The sequence below is a fragment of the Bufo bufo genome, chromosome 4 (genome assembly GCF_905171765.1).
Source record: "Bufo bufo chromosome 4, aBufBuf1.1, whole genome shotgun sequence".
Classification (NCBI taxonomy): Eukaryota; Metazoa; Chordata; class Amphibia; order Anura; family Bufonidae; genus Bufo; species Bufo bufo.
The window spans coordinates 330,659,756-330,678,267 of record NC_053392.1 but is presented as its reverse complement, the minus strand read 5'-3'; the positions used below and the strand labels follow the sequence as shown (position 1 = coordinate 330,678,267).

General features: G+C 42.8%; 1 protein-coding gene across 3 annotated transcripts in view; it reads left to right on the top strand.

Annotated features, from left to right (window-relative positions):
- The window catches only part of BVES (blood vessel epicardial substance), a 123,256-nt gene that overhangs the window by 64,539 nt on the left and 40,205 nt on the right, over nt 1–18,512 (top strand). For all 3 annotated transcript variants that reach the window (XM_040428811.1, XM_040428812.1, XM_040428813.1), the window contains exons 4-5: nt 10,785–10,972; nt 15,272–15,380. In XM_040428811.1, the coding sequence (XP_040284745.1) occupies nt 10,785–10,972; nt 15,272–15,380 (297 nt within the window). The remainder of the gene's footprint in view (nt 1–10,784; nt 10,973–15,271; nt 15,381–18,512) is intronic.

Here is an 18,512-nt window from a genome sequence, read left to right as displayed (position 1 = left end):
CTCATGCGCCAGTCTCCGGAAGGCTTTGGGACTAAAAATATGGGGGAATACACCCCTTGCCCTCGTTCGTGGGAGGGAACCTCCTCTAGGGCTCTTTTGTGAAGGTAAAGGAGGACCGCGTCCTCCAGGATCTTCTGTTTGGTTTGAGGTAGAGGCCGAGTTAACATAAACTTCTCCTGAGGGGGAGACACAAAATCTATCGTGTAGCCGGACAAAATTATATTTAGGACCCACTGGTCCGGAATTTCTTGCAGCCAGGCTTGCTGAAAAAAACTTAAATGACCTCCGACTGGAGGAGAACTTAGGAGTTGTGCGTCGCAGGGAGGGGAAGGGGGAAGGTAAGCGGGAGAGTCATAGGTCCGCTCTGCGATCTTTGCCCCGACCACGACTGGAGGACCCCTGACGTCTCTGGGACCTAGAGAGGCCCTGGGGTCTTGTGTTCCCGGACCTACTGCGGCCCCGAAAGGACTGTTGAGGGAGATTTTTCCCTTTTTTGTCTGCCAGGCTCTCCATGAGCTTGTCCAGCTCGGAACCAAATAGCTTCCCTGGCTTACAGGGCAGACCGCATAAATTGAACTCGGAGGCGTTGTCAGCGATTCAAGGGCGCAGCCAGAGGGGCCTACGGCTGGCAGAAGAAAGCGCCATACCTTTTGCAGCCAGCTTTAAATGTTGCGCCGAAGCATCGCTTAAAAAGTCTGCTCCCAGCAGAAGGGTTTTGAATTGATCCAGAATGTTCGTTCTGGCCACTCCGGCCTCTAGGTCAGACTGAATCCTCAGGATGCGGGAGCATACAAAGTCCGCGACCTCAGAGGAGGCAACAGCCACCGAAGCGGAGGCTGCCGCCACGGAGTAATTGCATCTTAACCCTCTGATCTAACGGGTCCTGTCACGGCTGAGGATGGGGGAAATCCTCAGCCGTGTGAAGCCCGGTGATGTTACGGCTGCTTGGCCATGAAGACAGGATTAGGGAGCAGGTCACCTCCTAAACGCATCCCTAACCTGACCCTGGCTCCTAGCTACATGAGCCAACCTTGATGGTAGGAGGGCCCATGCTCCGGAACCTAAAAGTCCCTGCTAGCCCTCAAGATGACCCTCACCTAGGAGCTGAGTAAGACAAGCCCACTCCTCCTAGACACGGAGGAGCAGGAGTCTCAACGGCCAAGCTGCAGGAAAAGGGGAGACATAAACAGCTCTATGGATATGGCAGGTGAACAAAGAGTTCCACCTACCTGCCACAGCCTTGCTGACTGGATCCCTGTGTTAGCAGGGTGCAGATCACAAACGCATCCCCACACAGGGACCCAGATCCATAGCTGCACAAAATCACATATAAAACATCACACGGACATCACACATAACTAGAAATAACTTAAAGCGACATTATGGTTATGACCACAGGGGTGGCTCTTACTGGCAGGTAATAAAGACATGAGGCTGCTCTCAGCTAAGCATGGCTGAAGCAACCTGCAGGCCTGCAAAAGCAGTGAGGCTTTATAGGCCAAGAAGCCACACCCCACAGTCGGACACACCCAGTGCACACACACACTAGGAAGGAGATTAACCCTTCCAACACCAGGGAAGGGAAAACACCACTTAAAGGAGACGTGCACACAATAACATAAAAAGGAAGTGCACACATACACACATAACACAAAACCGCATGCACAACGTAGCGAGCTGCAATGGCACAGCTCAGCCTGCTACGCTGCCACATACACACTGTTGCCAGCGGCAACCACAGGTGAGGCAAATACCACAGCCCTCACCTGTGATTGAACACCAAAGAAAACCGCTGACAACCGCATGCGGTTCAGGAGTCACGGTCATAGCCATGGCCGTGACAGGTCCTGGAGGTTACTTCCGTCATCTGACGGGACTAGGGTCCTTTTAGACAATTTGGAAATCGCCATGTCGACCTTCGGAGGCGGTACCCAAAGGTCTGCCTCTGACTCACGGAGGGGAAACATTAGTTTAAACCTCTTGTTGAGGACTGGACCCTTTTCCGGGTGCTTCCACTCAGTTAGCATCAATCTCTTAAGGTTCTCGTCCACTTTGAAGGTCCTTAACCCCCTAGAGATGGACGGCGGAGCTTTCCCTTGCTCGACATCACGATCCCTTGACCGGATGGAGCGCAAAAGCCTTTGGGTTTTTTCGGCTGGAAACAAGTACAGCGAGTCTTCATCATCCGAGGAAGAGGAGGAGCGCTCGTCCACGGAGATAACGTCTTCCGCCATAGGCACCGGACCCGGTGAAGATATTCTTGCTCTCTTGGAAGAGAGGGCACTCTTGATTTCGGAAATGGCGTTTCCCATGAAGTCCTTCATCCAGCCAAACATGTCGCTTATGGTGGGCTGCGACTGAGGACGACACAGCGGACATCTATTATACTCATAGAAGTCTGGCATTGGCATCTCGCAAGAGGCGCAGACTAGGTGTCTCTGCTTGTGGGAAGCCTTCCCGCGCTGATCGCCATTAGGAGACGCCATCTAGAAGGAAAGAAACTTTAGCAAGTTTCAGTAGTAGCCACAGAAGCGCAGCAATAGCTCTCTGCAAAGAAAGAGGAAGCGCTCCACTTGTTTGTGGGTTTATATAGGTGGAAAAACTCCACCTTCCCCCTTAGCTCCGCCCCGCCGATAGTCCCGCCTCTATACCAAAATTTCCTCTTAATCCCACAGGAATATTTGGCCTTTATATATATATATATTATAGATATATGTTTACATAATGTACCACCTAGGTCACCGCTACCTAGTTATTCTTAAAACTAAAGAAATGACCGGCGCGAGACCCGGAAGTCGCCATCTGACGTACTTCCTGCCGGGCCGCGCACCGATCGCAGAGCAGGAGGAGCCGGCGATGGGACGCAGGAGGCCCGACGCCGGCCAGGCAAGCAGGTAACAGACTGTCGCGTTAGGCTCCGCCCGGACCGCCGAGCAAGGCGGCGGACCGCAACAACCAGCAGACGCAGCAAGGCTGGAGGGATTAGAGAGTCGACGGGGACGAAGCTGAGGAAAAAACAAGGATTAAATTGGTAGGAAAAATATATAAAAATAAGGAATGTCTTTTAAAGTAACAGGCCGCAGCCTGACCCGTCCTACTGTCCACAGGGACAGAGAAAAAAAGCACTGGGATGTGGGCTGTCTGCCCTTTATAGGGGTGGGTTTTACTAATTATTTAATTAGTGCTTGGTAGGAAATTTATTGTCAACAAAAATTCCACCTGTCCTACCAGTTTCACAGGGGAGAACTCCCCCACTTGTGCTGCTGGTTAGGACGTAAGGGAAAATAAAACTACGTCACTTCTTGATGTGTATTCTGCACAGATTCACAATGAAGTCAATGCAAGGAAGAAAAACGTTGCAAAAATACACTAGTAAGGCTCCATTCACACGGACAGCGGCAATGTGCACTAATAGAATATGCCTGTTCTTGTCCGCAATTGCTGACAAGAATAGGACATGTTCTATTTTTTTGGGGAACGGAATTGCGGACCCGGAAGTGCGGGTCCGCAATTCCGTGTCCGGGCAGCACATCGTGCTGCCCCATTGAAATGAATGGGTCCGCAATTCCGTTCCGCAAAATGCGGACGTGTGAACGGAGCCTTAAAATGGATTTCTGAAGCTGATTTCTCTTGAAATCAGTGTCATATTTTCAGCCTGTTAAAAAAACAGTAGTTGGTCAGTATTTTGCACAAGTATTTTTATGCCACTGAGAAAAACGGTAATGGAAAGATTTGTGTCTCTTTTGTGTTTTGGACCTGGTTCTGGTTTTTGGAATTTCACTAAATCCATTCTTCCCTCTACCCACAAAATGTTTTCCGTGCCATTGGCTGCAACACAACCGCAAAGCATAATGGATCTGCCCCCATGCTTAATGGTTGGAGAGGTGGTCTTTTCATGTAACCCTTATTTTTCTCCCAACATAGCTTTGCTCATTGTGGCCAAAGAGTTCTATTTTAACCTCATTGGTCCACAAGACTTGTTTCAAGATGAATCAGGCTTGTTTAGATGTTCTTTTGCAAACTTCGGATGCTGAATTTTGTGGTAAGGACCCAGGAGAGGTTTTCTTCTGATGATTCTTCCATGAAGGCCACCATATTTGTGCAGATGTCCTACGAGCAGGTCTTCCAGACATTCTCTTGAACTCCACCTGTTATCTGCCATTTCTTAATTTTATTTCGAACGGAGGAAATAACAGGTGTTTTTCGAGACAAGGTTAGAGGAGTGTGGCTATTTATAAAACTTTGAAATTTGCATGACCTGGCCTTTCCTATGATTGCAAACAAGCTTTAACCCTTAACCGGCTATTTAAGGTCTGATACCTCGGTCAATGCAAATCTCCTTGGGTTCCTATACTTTTGCAAGGTACACATTTCCTTTTTTCTCTCCTAAATAGTACAAAACCAAAATAATACACTAATATTGCTTAAATGTTGAAAAGTGTGTTTCTTCTTCAACTTTATGCCTTTTGGAGATCATTTCATTTTCAACTTGCTTAACTGTTCACAGTAATTTTGACCAGGGGTGCCAAAACTTTTGCATGGCACAGTACATTGAGTGAAAATGAATCAAAAATTGCAGCTCTCGGGCTATGTCAAACCCCAAAAAACTTGTTTTTACTGCAAAAAAGTATTACAGTGTCACTTTTACCGCATGGTAAACAGCAAAAACAATGGGGCACATTTAGATGCAAGTCCTGCCCCGCAAATTTACTAACATTTACGCTTGGAAAAGAGCATAAATGTTAGCGAAAAACTAAGCCAGCCAGGTGCAAGGACTGCCATAGATGCGCCTAATTTATCATTAGGCACACACCTTGTCAGAAATTAGACGAATCTAACTGCAGCGCAGAGGTGGAAACTAAGACAAGCGTAAAAAGCCAGTCTTAGAAAATGTGCCTTAATAAATGCAAAAAAAACAATGCTGGGATTTCTGGATTTTTTTTGGTAAGTAACTTAAACACCAAATTGAGGCAAAAGAGTAACAACTTTAACACCAAATTGAGGCAAAAGAGGGATCTAAAACTTAACTTTTACTAAGATGGAAATATTGCCCGGGTTCAGGGTCAGGACGGGCTTGCCCCTTTCGGGGTGAGTGCTATGTATAGATAGGCAGGGCACTCCTAGTTTCTTCCCTCTACATAGGGTGATATAGGGCTAGTTGTTCCTGATGTCTTTTCCATATAAGGGGACAAGAGCCACCTGCCCCTATGCCTGTTCCGTATATAATAGTACAAGAGTCACTCGTTTGTATGCCTTCATCATATCTATGTGAGCACATCGGGGCACCATACGAACTTGGGAGTTTGTGTATGACCTACATCCTGCCGAAGGCACCAGATTGGTGAGATCATTCCAATTTTCTCTCCTTCTATTGTATTTAATGTGCCCTGTGATATCTCATGGTTGTTCTACAATTTAGGTGACCATTGCATACATGATTCACTTCTATTTGTGTTTTGTATGTCTTTTTGGTGCAGTGTTATGATTTTATTTCAATCTTAATAAAAGTTACGTTTTAGCTCCCTCTTTTGCCTCAATTTGGGGTTAAAGTTGTTATTTATTGAATTTTGGGAGTTTATATAAGAGACTGTATACAGTATATATCTCTATTAGTGCTTTTTTATTTTTTTGGTAAGCAATAAATTATATGTACCCCAAAATGGTGATGTTGAAAATGGCTAGTTGTCCTGCAATAAAACAATACAGCTACATCAACAGCAAAGTAAAACAGTTATGACTCTTAAAATGCAAAGATGAATCCCTTAAAGGGGTTGTCTCACTTCAGCAAATTGCCTTTATCATGCAGAGAAAGTTAATACAAGGCACTTACTAATGTATTGTGATTGTCCATATTGCTTCCTTTGCTGGCTGGATTCATTTTTCCATTACATTATACACTGCGCTTTTTCCAGGGTTTACGGCCACCGTGGGGAGCAGGTGGCCAGGATGTGAGCTGCCGTGCATGCATGCCTATGTGTGCTCCTACGGTGCCCGCCACCAGAGAGGCTGGGGCCTCTTCCTATAGTGTGCCAGCACGAGGACGCAGAATTGCAGTTACAATATGTATATTTTGTCTTACAGTGTGTAACTCTGCAGTCTAGGCAAAGAAGCATGGTTAAGTTAGCCAAGGGCAATGGTTGTTCAGACTGGTATCCCCCTTTTTTTTTAAAAGCAATGGTTGTTCATCTGTATTTTGCACCCATGAGATATAATAAAATATTGTGGTTTATCTACATCCTGCTCAAAATTGGGATTTTAAAGGGGTTGTCCCATGAGCATTATTGTTTATCGTTAAATAAATCCACCCATAGTTAATAGTTTTTGATAAATAGTTTTTGTATGTACACATTTAAAAAATGCTTGCAGTTGCATCCAGAGATATTGTAGGAATAATGTTAGCATAGCGCCACCTGCTGTTTCTTTGTCAGTCTCAGTAAATGTGCTGGCAGCACAGTCGCTATAAACTGTATGGTGCTGTGCACATACAAGGGGACGTCATCCAATGGCTTCTTCAATAGGCTGATCCACAGAGGTGCCTGGAGTCTGATACTGATAGCCTATCCTAATGGACTACAGGCAGCAGAATCCCCTGTGTCTGCGTACGCACTGGTTGTCTACACTTAACCTCTTAATTTTTTTAAATAACAATAGAACATATACCCATCACTAGTGTTTAGGAACCAAGCTTCGCATCATATATCCACAGTCGCTTCAGTCAAAACTTTATTTGAATGCTGTACGGAGATTCGTATCCAAACAGAATTTAAATGCTTGGGCCCTGTCGGGGGGTAATAATTCAATTAAGAATTATTAATTATGGTCATAAAAATAATTAACCATAAAAAAATAAAATTTATAAAATTTGTCATAAATTTTTAAAATCATGACCTAGTGAATTGTAGACAACCTAATTGATACAATTCATATCTGAGTCCGACTATTTCCTCAGATAAATAAGTTCTTTTTGACGTGAGATGACGTTAATGATAAAATGTAGTTCTGCATTATACAATAATACACAGGTATTATAAAAATAAGCAGATTTATTGGTTACAAGATTATAAACATATATAAGTAAATAAACACAATGATACATGCAAATGAATATATATAGCGTTAATATAAAGCATTCATTACAAGCTTAACAATACATGTGAGTGGAAATAACTTGTCACATTATAACCAAGCTATTATTAGGTTAGGATATCAAAATATGAACATAAGTGATATACATCACTTCTGTTCAGAGAAAACCTCATGATATCAAGATGGACATGTCTAATCCTAGACATCATTATAGAATGCTAAATACATTCTGCCCCCCCTCTAACCAACTACACATCACATGACTTCAAGATGGGCAAATCCATTCAAGGATATAACTTAGAATAGACAATTATATCCTTCCGCCCCATCCTGGACTATTTACACATATATAACTTTGGGAAGACTATTAAGACAAATAACAGGGATCTAGGATCTTGCTAGACCATATCTTAAATGGGAAGGACTTGAAACAAGTCTTTCCTGTGGGAATCCATCACTTAGCTTGGCGAAGAATGTTCTATATATATATATAATCATTTAATGCTTTGCTCGATTATGAGTCTTGATTCTTCTGCAGGTAGAATGAAGCCTCACAATATCCTAAGACTACATCTCAATATGGAGATGATCAATTAATTTAAGGATTTATTTATTCGCCAATTTAATTATTTATTTATTCGCCAATCTAGATGGTATAATTTCACCCACACTATCAAATTAGTCTTAATAAAATGAAATATCATTTTCTGTGTCTCTTACCAAGTCCTAGTAGGAATCTCACTTCTGCTCCTAGGAAAGCTGGGTGGTCCATCATAGCGCATCTCACCATGGCTTTCCTCTTGATAGACCCCTTTAGAGAGCTTTACTTGTCTTCTCCTCTCTCCTTTTCTCTCTTTTCTTTCTTTTTCTCCTGTGTATGGCTTATGATCACAAACTTATCAGTTAGACACACCTTCCTAGTTTGGAACTTTCCAATCATTGTCGGATGGGCGTGACCATTGATAAAAACTGGGACATCATAACCTTACCCAGAATGCACTTTTGCTACTGTTGTAATGTCACCTACTCATACCTAGGTGGCACTGCTGTATAAGCTATCTGCATCATAGTATAAAGGGTTAACTTATGTAAGTCTGAATATACATTTTGACCTTAGAAGCTTTAATTCACAGCCATAGGGATTAATTCTGACACTTGTAGCAATTAGAGACAGACCTCTAGGCGTCTCTCTGAATGTTTCTCACACTGTTGATTTATGGATTTGAGTGGCCTTGTTTTCTCACAGAGATATCAGTACCTCCTCTGTCATACCAAAGATGCGATTAATGGTTACAAAATACACATCTTTACAGACACTCTTTTAGAGACAGATACTCTTCTAATGAGAATTATATACAATATACTGGATACATGTTGTCTTCGTAACATATAACAATATAATATAAAGAAATATACAGTACAGACCAAAAGTTTGGACACACCTTCTCATTCAAAGAGTTTTCTTTATTTTCATGACTATGAAGGCATCAAAACTATGAATTAACACATGTGAAATTATATACATAACAAACATGTGTGAAACAACTGAAAATATGTCATATTCTAGGTTCTTCAAAGTAGCCACCTTTTGCTTTGATTACTGCTTTGCACACTCTTGGCATTCTCTTGATGAGCTTCAAGAGGTAGTCCCCTGAAATGGTCTTCCAACAGTCTTGAAGGAGTTCCCAGAGATGCTTAGCACTTGTTGGCCCTTTTGCCTTCACTCTGCGGTCCAGCTCACCCCAAACCATCTCGATTGGGTTCAGGTCCGGTGACTGTGGAGGCCAAGTCATCTGGCGCAGCACCCCATCACTCTCCTTCATGGTCAAATAGCTCTTACTTTCAAAGTTTTCCCAATTTTTTGGCTGACTGACTGACCTTCATTTCTTAAAGTAATGATGGCCACTCATTTTTCTTTACTTAGCTGCTTTTTTCTTGCCATAATACAAATTCTAACAGTCTATTCAGTAGGACTATCAGCTGTGTATCCACCTGACTTCTCCTCAACGCAACTGATGGTCCGAACCCCATTTATAAGGCAAGAAATTCCACTTATTAAACCTGACAGGGCACACCTGTGAAGTGAAAACCATTTCAGGCGACTACCTCTTGAAGCTCATCAAGAGAATGCCAAGAGTGTGCAAAGCAGTAATCAAAGCAAAAGGTGGCTACTTTGAAGAACCTAGAATATGACATATTTTCAGTTGTTTCACACTTGTTTGTTATGTATATAATTCCACATGTGTTAATTCATAGTTTTGATGCCTTCAGTGTGAATCTACAATTTTCATAGTCATGAAAATAAAGAAAACTCTTTGAATGAGAAGGTGTGTCCAAACTTTTGGTCTGTACTGTATATATATATGTCCTACTGATTGTCTTATGCTAAGGACTAACTAAGGCTCATTAAATGAATACATACATATTATATATTTTGCTTCATTAATAAATGCCTAATTGTATAGGTAATTATCACCAGCTGCATAGAGCTTATCTTTATCTCCCGTCATAAATTTATAAGTAGACAAGGAGACCTCTTCTCAGACTGAAAAGAATAACACTGAAGTAGAAACCTTTGTATGACCTTACTTTGGCCTACTCAAGACATACAAAATTGCAACTATAGTCGAGCATGGCTCTTAAAGGTAATGAACATCCATCTTGACAATAATGAATTGGATATCAATGCATTTACCTATGAAAAGGCAAAACAGCCCCGGCAAGGTGAAATTCGTTATCTCCGAAGTGTTATGAGACTTCAGTGAATAACTTCGGACTTTGATTTTTCAACTTGAAAACCATTTTAAAACTTGAATCCGAAGGCGGCTTTGGTACTGAGGTATCAGTAACAGAATCGGTGGCAGTAAAAAAAACAGCTCTAGTCGCCATGTGCACCTTTGGCCTCACGCACACAATCGTGGTTTTGGTGCAAAACATGTGGATTGGATGCAAATCCAGTCATTTCAATCTAAATCCAAATCTAATATGTCTTGGTTTATGATAATTTGTATAATGAACCTGCTTTTGAAGTTGAAGGCTGGTTCTGCACTATATCTTAATTTCCTTGGATTGTGATATATTTGTCTGCTTGGGTCAACTGAAGCCAGTGTTTGACTACAGCGCTCACTTGCCATATACAGTCAGGTGCATAAATATTGGGACATCAACACAATTCTAACATTTTTGGCACTATACACCAGGGCAATGGATTTAAAATTTCCAACCAAGTATTAAAAAGTGAAAGTTTGATTTATGATTATTATTCTGCCCCATTACTTTTGGTCCCTTAACAAGTGGGAGGCACATATGCAAACTGTTGTAATTCCTACACCGTTCACCTGATTTGGATGTAAATTCTCTCAAATTAAAGCTGACAGTCTGCAGTTAAAGTACATCTTGTTAGTTTCATTTCAAATCAATTGGGGTGGTGTATAGAGCCAAAAATGTTAGAATTGTGTCGATGGCCCAATATTTATGGACCTGACTGTAAGCCACTGCAGCCTGTAACTACAGGTCAGAGGGGAGGACTGGAGTGGCAGCACTGGAAACTGCGGGTGATTATGTGTTGAGTATATGTTCTTTATTATTTTAACATATTTAGCGGCTTTGGGGAGCTTTTAATATAAGTTGCACAACCCTTTTACCAATGGATGTTTCTTTATTTTATAGACATATGTTTTTTTTTCTATGCATTCTAGATCAAAATAGAAAAGGAGCTTAAAGGCATCTACCACAAAATGTTCGAACCTCTTCATGTGCCTCCTGAGTTATTTAAGAGACTCACTGGACAATTTTGTAATATTCAAACTTTACAAAAGGGACAGACATATGCAGTAGAAGACAAGACTTCTGTTGATGACCGTTTAAGTATACTTCTGAGAGGGAAGTAAGTGATTTATATTAACTGACATATGCATCGTTGGCTTTGCTTATTACATTAATATTTATCTTTAAAGAGGTGTCCTTTGAATAGGCCACAGACTCCTTGCACCCCACCGGTCAGCTGGAATACTGCTTCCCTATTCTTTGTTTAACAGGCACAACACAACTGTTTGGTTCCACCTGGTACTGCACAGTATACTCTCATTTTTCCAAGCGGTCATCATTATCAGATCAGTGGGTGTCCGACACCCGGGACCCCCGCCGATCAACTGTTTGAGAAGGCAGTGGGGCTTGCAGTAGTGCTGCAGCCTTCTCTTACAGTAGCTTTCCATAGGCCAAGTGACAACATGTTCATCGATCACGTGGCACAAGCGCAGCTCAGCCCCATAGAAGGGAAGAGGGCTGAATGCAGTACCAAGCACATACGCTATACAGTGTACGGTAATGTGCTTGGTGAGCAAGGAGAAGGCAGCAGTGAGCACATGAGCACCGGTGCCTTCTCAAACAGCTGATCAGATAGTCGATCAGATAATGACCTATCCAGAGGATAGGTCATTAGTATTTAAAGGGGTTCTCCAGGAATTAAGAAAATGAAAATAGTTAAATATTACCTTTCATTAGTTGCATTGGCTCTTTTTGTCTAGAGAGCAATTAGGAGAAATAAAATGGCAGCCACACAAAAAACCTGTCTTAGGCTTCTTTTACATTATCGCTAGACTTGTCCGGCAGGCTGTTCCGGCAGGGGAACAGCCTGCCGGATCCGTACTAATACTTGTACACGTGTGCTGCCGGAAGTCTGGCCCGGCCCCATTCACTATAATTGGGAGCGGCGGAGATACTGCCGCAGCACCGCAAACATGCCGAGAGGCTGCCAGACATAAACCACAGCGTTTTAGCCAAATTTAACAAATTAGCCGCATCTCTGGCTATCTGTGTGCCAGAAACTGAAGTCTATGCCAGCCAGGGGCTGGCATTTACTTCAGCTAGATTCTGGCGTAAGTTATAGTAAAGTCAGCGGCTGTGCTAAGTCCCGTAATTTTTCTAGCCACTTTAGAAAATTGGCTAGAAGCTTAAAAATGTGCAAATTATGGTAAACCTATGGTGTTCGCCATAATTTGCTACTTTTTTATACCATAAGGCCTCCTGCACACGACCGTATGGCTTTTTCAGTGTTTTGCGGTCCGTTTTAAGCGGATCCGTCATTCCGTTTTTTTTTCCTTGTGTTTCCTTTTCCGTTCCGTTTTTCCGTATGGCATATACAGTATACAGTAATTAAATAGAAAAAAATGGGCTGGGCATAAAATTTTCAATAGATGGTTCCGCAAAAATGGAACGGATACAGAAGACATATGGATGCATTTCCATGTGTTCCGTTTTTTTTTTTGCGGACCAATTGACTTGAATGGAGCCACGGAACGTGATTTAATAATAGGACATGTTTTATCTTTCAACGGAATGGAAAAACGGAAATATGGAAACGGAATGCATACGGAGAACATTCAGTTTTTTTGCGGAACCATTGAAATGAATGGTTCCGTATACGGACCGTATACGGACGATCCGCATTTACAGATCCGCACTTCCGTATCAGTTCTTCCATTTCCGCAAAAAAATAGAACATGTCCTATTCTTGTCCGCAATTGCGGACAAGATTAGGCATTTTCTATTATAGTGCCGGCAATGTGCGGTCCGCAAATTGCGGAATGCACATTGCCAGTTTCCGTGTTTTGCGGATCTGCAGAACACTTACGGACGTGTGAATGGACCCTAATAGTGGACTACGTGCCATACTAAATGTCCCTCTGTGTATAGCATTTAATAAATTTGGTGCAAAGTACACCAATGCAGATTCAAAGACGGAAAACTGACTTCAAATATTACCCTTATGATAAACTGGCTTAGTTGACCATAGCTAACAGTCAGATTCCACCTTTCATTTTTCACAGCTTCTTTGGAAAAATTAAAGGTGGAATCTGGTTGCTATGGGGAACTAAGCCAGTTCCACTTTACAGCAGTTTGATACATTTCCCCCAAAGTGCCTAAACCAGGTTAGCTAGTACATCCCACTTGTGAGGCAACTCACATGGTGTTCCCTTCAGGCTAATTTATATGGGCGATTTTCCCATCTAGTTGATGTCTGATTGTAGAATGGGCAGCACCCAGACTCAACACTGACCCCTCTAATTCAGTAGGTAAATTCTCATGAGCGATTTTCTGCATGAACCATCCGTTCATGACAAAAAGATTGCAACATGCACCAACTGTGATTTTACCCGAAAGACTCATCTGTATTTACACTGCTCAAAAAAATAAAGGGAACACTTAAACAACACAATGTAACTCCCAAGTCAATCACACTTCTGTGAAATCAAACTGTCCACTTAGGAAGCAACACTGAGTGACAATCAATTTCACATGCTGTTGTGAAAATGGGATAGACAACAGGTGGAAATTATAGGCAATTAGCAAGACACCCCCAATAAAGCAGTGGTTCTGCAGGTGATGACCACAGACCACTTCTCAGTTCCTATGCTTCCTGGCTGATGTTTTGGTCACTTTTGAATGCTGGCGGTGCTGTCACTCTAGTGGTAGCATGAGACGGAGTCTACAACCCACACAAGTGGCTCAGGTAGTGCAGCTTATCCAGAATGGCACATCAATGCGAGCTGTGGCAAGAAGGTTTGCTGTGTCTGTCAGTGTAGTGTCCAGAGCATGGAGGCGCTACCAGGAGACAGGCCAGTACATCAGGAGATGTGGAGGAGGCCGTAGGAGGGAAACAACCCAGCAGCAGGACCGCTACCTCTGCCTTTGTGCAAGGAGGAGCACTGCCAGAGCCCTGCAAAATGACCTCCAGCAGGCCACAAATGTGCATGTGTCTGCTCAAACGGTCAGAAACAGACTCCATGAGGGTGATATGAGGGCCCGACGTCCACAGGTGGGGGTTGTGCTTACAGCCCAACACCGTGCAGGACGTTTGGCATTTGCCAGAGAACACCAAGATTGGCAAATTCGCCACTGGCGCCCTGTGCTCTTCACAGATGAAAGCAGGTTCACACTGAGCACATGTGACAGACGTGACAGAGTCTGGAGACGCCGTGGAGAACGTTCTGCTGCCTGCAACATCCTCCAGCATGACCGGTTTGGCAGTGGGTCAGTAATGGTGTGCGGTGGCATTTCTTTGGAGGGCCGCACAGCCCTCCATGTGCTCGCCAGAGGTAGCCTGACTGCCATTAGGTAGCGAGATGAGATCCTCAGACCCCTTGTGAGACCATATGCTGGTGCGGTTGGCCCTGGGTTCCTCCTAATGCAAGACAATGCTAGACCTCATGCAAATGAGCTTCTGAAGGTGCCCAGGGGTGGCATTACTGGGCGATGTGCCCAGAAAAACACACCTCAAGCCGGCAGACATCACGAGCGGCACCAGAGGACGGCGGGTTGGTTACTGGCCTGCACCTGCACACTGCTCTGCCCATTATGGGCAGAGGAACAGCTTTTCATATTGCACATGCGCCGGCCAGCTGTCTTTAGTTGGCCGGCGCATGCGCAATATGAAAAGCTGTTCCTCTGCCCATAATGGGTATTATGCAGGTGCGGGCCAGTTACCAACCCGCCGTCCTCTGGTGCCGCTCATGACGTCCGCCGGCTTGAGGTGTGTTTTTCTGGGCACATCGCCCAGTAACGCCACCCCTGGGCACCTTCAGAAGCTCATTTGCATAAGTTTAAAAAGTGTTATTTTCATGATCTGGACGAGGGACACAGAAGAGAAAGGTACGATTGTAATGAGGGTCAAAGTCTATAACCTGATCTGTGCCCGCTAAAACGCTTAGATTAGGTAAAAGACTCCCTTTTAAAGGGGTTTCCAGGAATAATTACCTGAAGGCCCCTAGACTGCATCACCTACTGATATTCCTACCTTCTTCCCACTTCTCCCGTCATATGTTCCTCCATCTTCTGGTTCTTGGATATTTTTTTTTCTGGTCCAGGCATGGACATGATCACCTGAGCTGCCCTGACCCAGTGACTTGAGCAGTGACGTGTTGCTTGAAGACCAGAAGATGGAGGAGCAGGAGCCAACGCGCAGTACCGGAGCAGTTAAGTATGAATCTTTCAGTAGGTGAGGCAGGCTAGGGGCCTTCAGATAATAATTCATTTTTGGAAAACTCTTTTTTAAGGTCAGGACTCTGTGCAAGCAACTTGATCTCCTCAACTCCAAAATCACTTTATGTGAGTGAATGCTTTTATGTATCAGAAATTCTGAAAATGATCACTAAATTTTGTTTTCTTTTTATTCATGCAATATCAGGATGAAGGTTTCCTACAGAGGTCATTTTCTACATAACATTTATCCCAATGCTTATATTGATTCTCCTGAATTCAGATCTACAGAGATGGACAGGGGTGAAAAATTCCAGGTATTCTTGTACACCAAGACTTTTATGTCTGTATTTTCTGTCTGTTTGCCTGTCTGTGTCTAATCTCTGTGTATGTATAGTTGACTGCTACGTTTATTTTTCTAAGGCTTAAAAGGAATGTGTCATCAGAAAATGACCTATTTTTTAAATGATAAACATATTTTTAAAGAAGTTTTGATGATGTATATTCTCCATGTCAATATCTATATTTAACCCCTTCCTGATGCGCTGGTCGGGTCTTTAAATATGGCGCCCGCTCCTGAGCGGAGCGGGTGCTATAGCCACGGCGTGCCTGCTGTTTCATACAGCAGACACCCACTGTTCATTGCCGTGATTGGCGATAATGTCAGTCGCGGACATTTAAGGGCTGTTTCACACGAGCGAGTCCATTGCGGGAATCGCGCTCTGTGTGTGAGTGTGATCCTCCGCTCTGGACTTGCAGGAGCGCACGGCATTATCATGATTTATACAGGGAGTGCAGAATTATTAGGCAAGTTGTATTTTTGAGGATTAATTTTATTATTGAACAACAACCATGTTCTCAATGAACCCAAAAAACTCATTAATATCAAACCTGAATATTTTTGGAAGTAGTTTTTAGTTTGTTTTTAGTTTTAGCTATTTTAGGGGGATATCTGTGTGTGCAGGTGACTATTACTGTGCATAATTATTAGGCAACTTAACAAAAAACAAATATATACCCATTTCAATTATTTATTTTTACCAGTGAAACCAATATAACATCTCAACATTCACAAATATACATTTCTGACATTCAAAAACAAAACAAAAACAAATCAGTGACCAATATAGCCACCTTTCTTTGCAAGGACACTCAAAAGCCTGCCATCCATGGATTCTGTCAGTGTTTTGATCTGTTCACCATCAACATTGCGTGCAGCAGCAACCACAGCCTCCTAGACCCTGTTCAGAGAGGTGTACTGTTTTCCCTCCTTGTAAATCTCACATTTGATGATGGACCACAGGTTCTCAATGGGGTTCAGATCAGGTGAACAAGGAGGCCATGTCATTAGATTTTCTTCTTTTATACCCTTTCTTGCCAGCCACGCTGTGGAGTACTTGGACGCGTGTGATGGAGCATTGTCCTGCATGAAAATCATGTTTTTCTTGAAGGATGCAGACTTCTTCCTGTACCACTGCTTGAAGAAGGTGTCTTCCAGAAACTGGCAGTAGGACTGGGAGTTGAGCTTGACTCCATCCTCAACCCGAAAAGGCCCCACAAGCTCATCTTTGATGATACCAGCCCAAACCAGTACTCCACCTCCACCTTGCTGGCGTCTGAGTCGGACTGGAGCTCTCTGCCCTTTACCAATCCAGCCACGGGCCCATCCATCTGACCCATCAAGACTCACTCTCATTTCATCAGTCCATAAAACCTTAGAAAAATCAGTCTTAAGATATTTCTTGGCCCAGTCTTGACGTTTCAGCTTGTGTGTCTTGTTCAGTGGTGGTTGTCTTTCAGCCTTTCTTACCTTGGCCATGTCTCTGAGTATTGCACACCTTGTGCTTTTGGGCACTCCAGTGATGTTGCAGCTCTGAAATATGGCCAAACTGGTGGCAAGTGGCATCTTGGCAGCTGCACGCTTGACTTTTCTCAGTTCATGGGCAGTTATTTTGCGCCTTGGTTTTTCCACACGCTTCTTGCGACCCTGTTGACTATTTTGAATGAAACGCTTGATTGTTCGATGATCACGCTGCAGAAGCTTTGCAATTTTAAGAGTGCTGCATCCCTCTGCAAGATATCTCACTATTTTTGACTTTTCTGAGCCTGTCAAGTCCTTCTTTTGACCCATTTTGCCAAAGGAAAGGAAGTTGCCTAATAATTATGCACACCTAATATAGGGTGTTGATGTCATTAGACCACACCCCTTCTCATTACAGAGATGCACATCACCTAATATGCTTAATTGATAGTAAGCTTTCGAGCCTATACAGCTTGGAGTAAGACAACATGCATAAAGAGGATGATGTGGTCAAAATACTCATTTGCCTAATAATTCTGCACGCAGTGTAATGCTATGTGCCTCTGCTTGACCTTATTTCTACAGAATCATACTGACCGCTTTATGTCTCTATGATTCTGTGGAAAAAAGGCCATGCAGAGACACATAGCATTATAAATCATGATAATGCTGTGCGCTCCTGCAAGTCCAGAGTGGAGGATCACACTCACACACGGAGCGCGATTCCGCAATGGACTCGCTCGTGTGAAACAGCCCTAACACTTCAGATCCTGTGGTCAGTCTGCGGCAAATGGAGGAGCTGGAGCTTGTATGCAGCAGCCCCTGTCATAGAGAATGACAGGAGGCTGCTGTCATAGTGTTTTCTATGGAGCCCATGTCTGTAGTAGGGCTCTATAGGAAACTAGTACATTTCTCATAGATGAATGCTAATGTATTGCAGTCTAAGAGAATAGCAATCTAATGATTTCTTGTTATAGTTTCCTATGGGAACTATAAAGAAGTGTAAAAAATAATAATAAAGTTTTTAAAAATTGAAAATGATAAAAATTCTAATCATTCCCCTTTCCCCAAAAAAATAAATAAAAAAAAAACATCATGGGTATTGCGATGTGTGAAAACGCCCATACTATAAAAATATTTTTCCCATACAGCAAACAGTGAAACGGAAAAACAATGTCAAAATGGCCGATTCGCCGTTTTTGGTCACTGCATTTCCTTCAAAAAATAAATGGTATCAATGAAAAGTACAGATCACCCCGAAAAAATGAATGCTCACACAGCTCTGTACACATAACTACAAAAAAGTTATAGTGGTCAGAATATGGCGAAAAAAATAAAAATGATTTTTTTGCCCAAGGTTTTTATTATTTTATCAGTATCAAAAAGTAAAAAAAAACTATACATATAAGGTGTCGCTGGATTTGTACTGACCTGTAGAATGAAAGTAACTGGTCAGTCTTATCGCACATTTAACGTCGTAAATAAATTTAAAAAAAACATAAAACTGTGGCGGAATTCCTTTTTTTTCTCCAATTTCACCCCATTTGGAATTTTTTACCTGCTTCCCACTACATCATATGGAATATAAAACGGTGGCGTTGAAAAGTAAGAATAACAAACGAATAACAAGCCCTCATACGGCTATGTG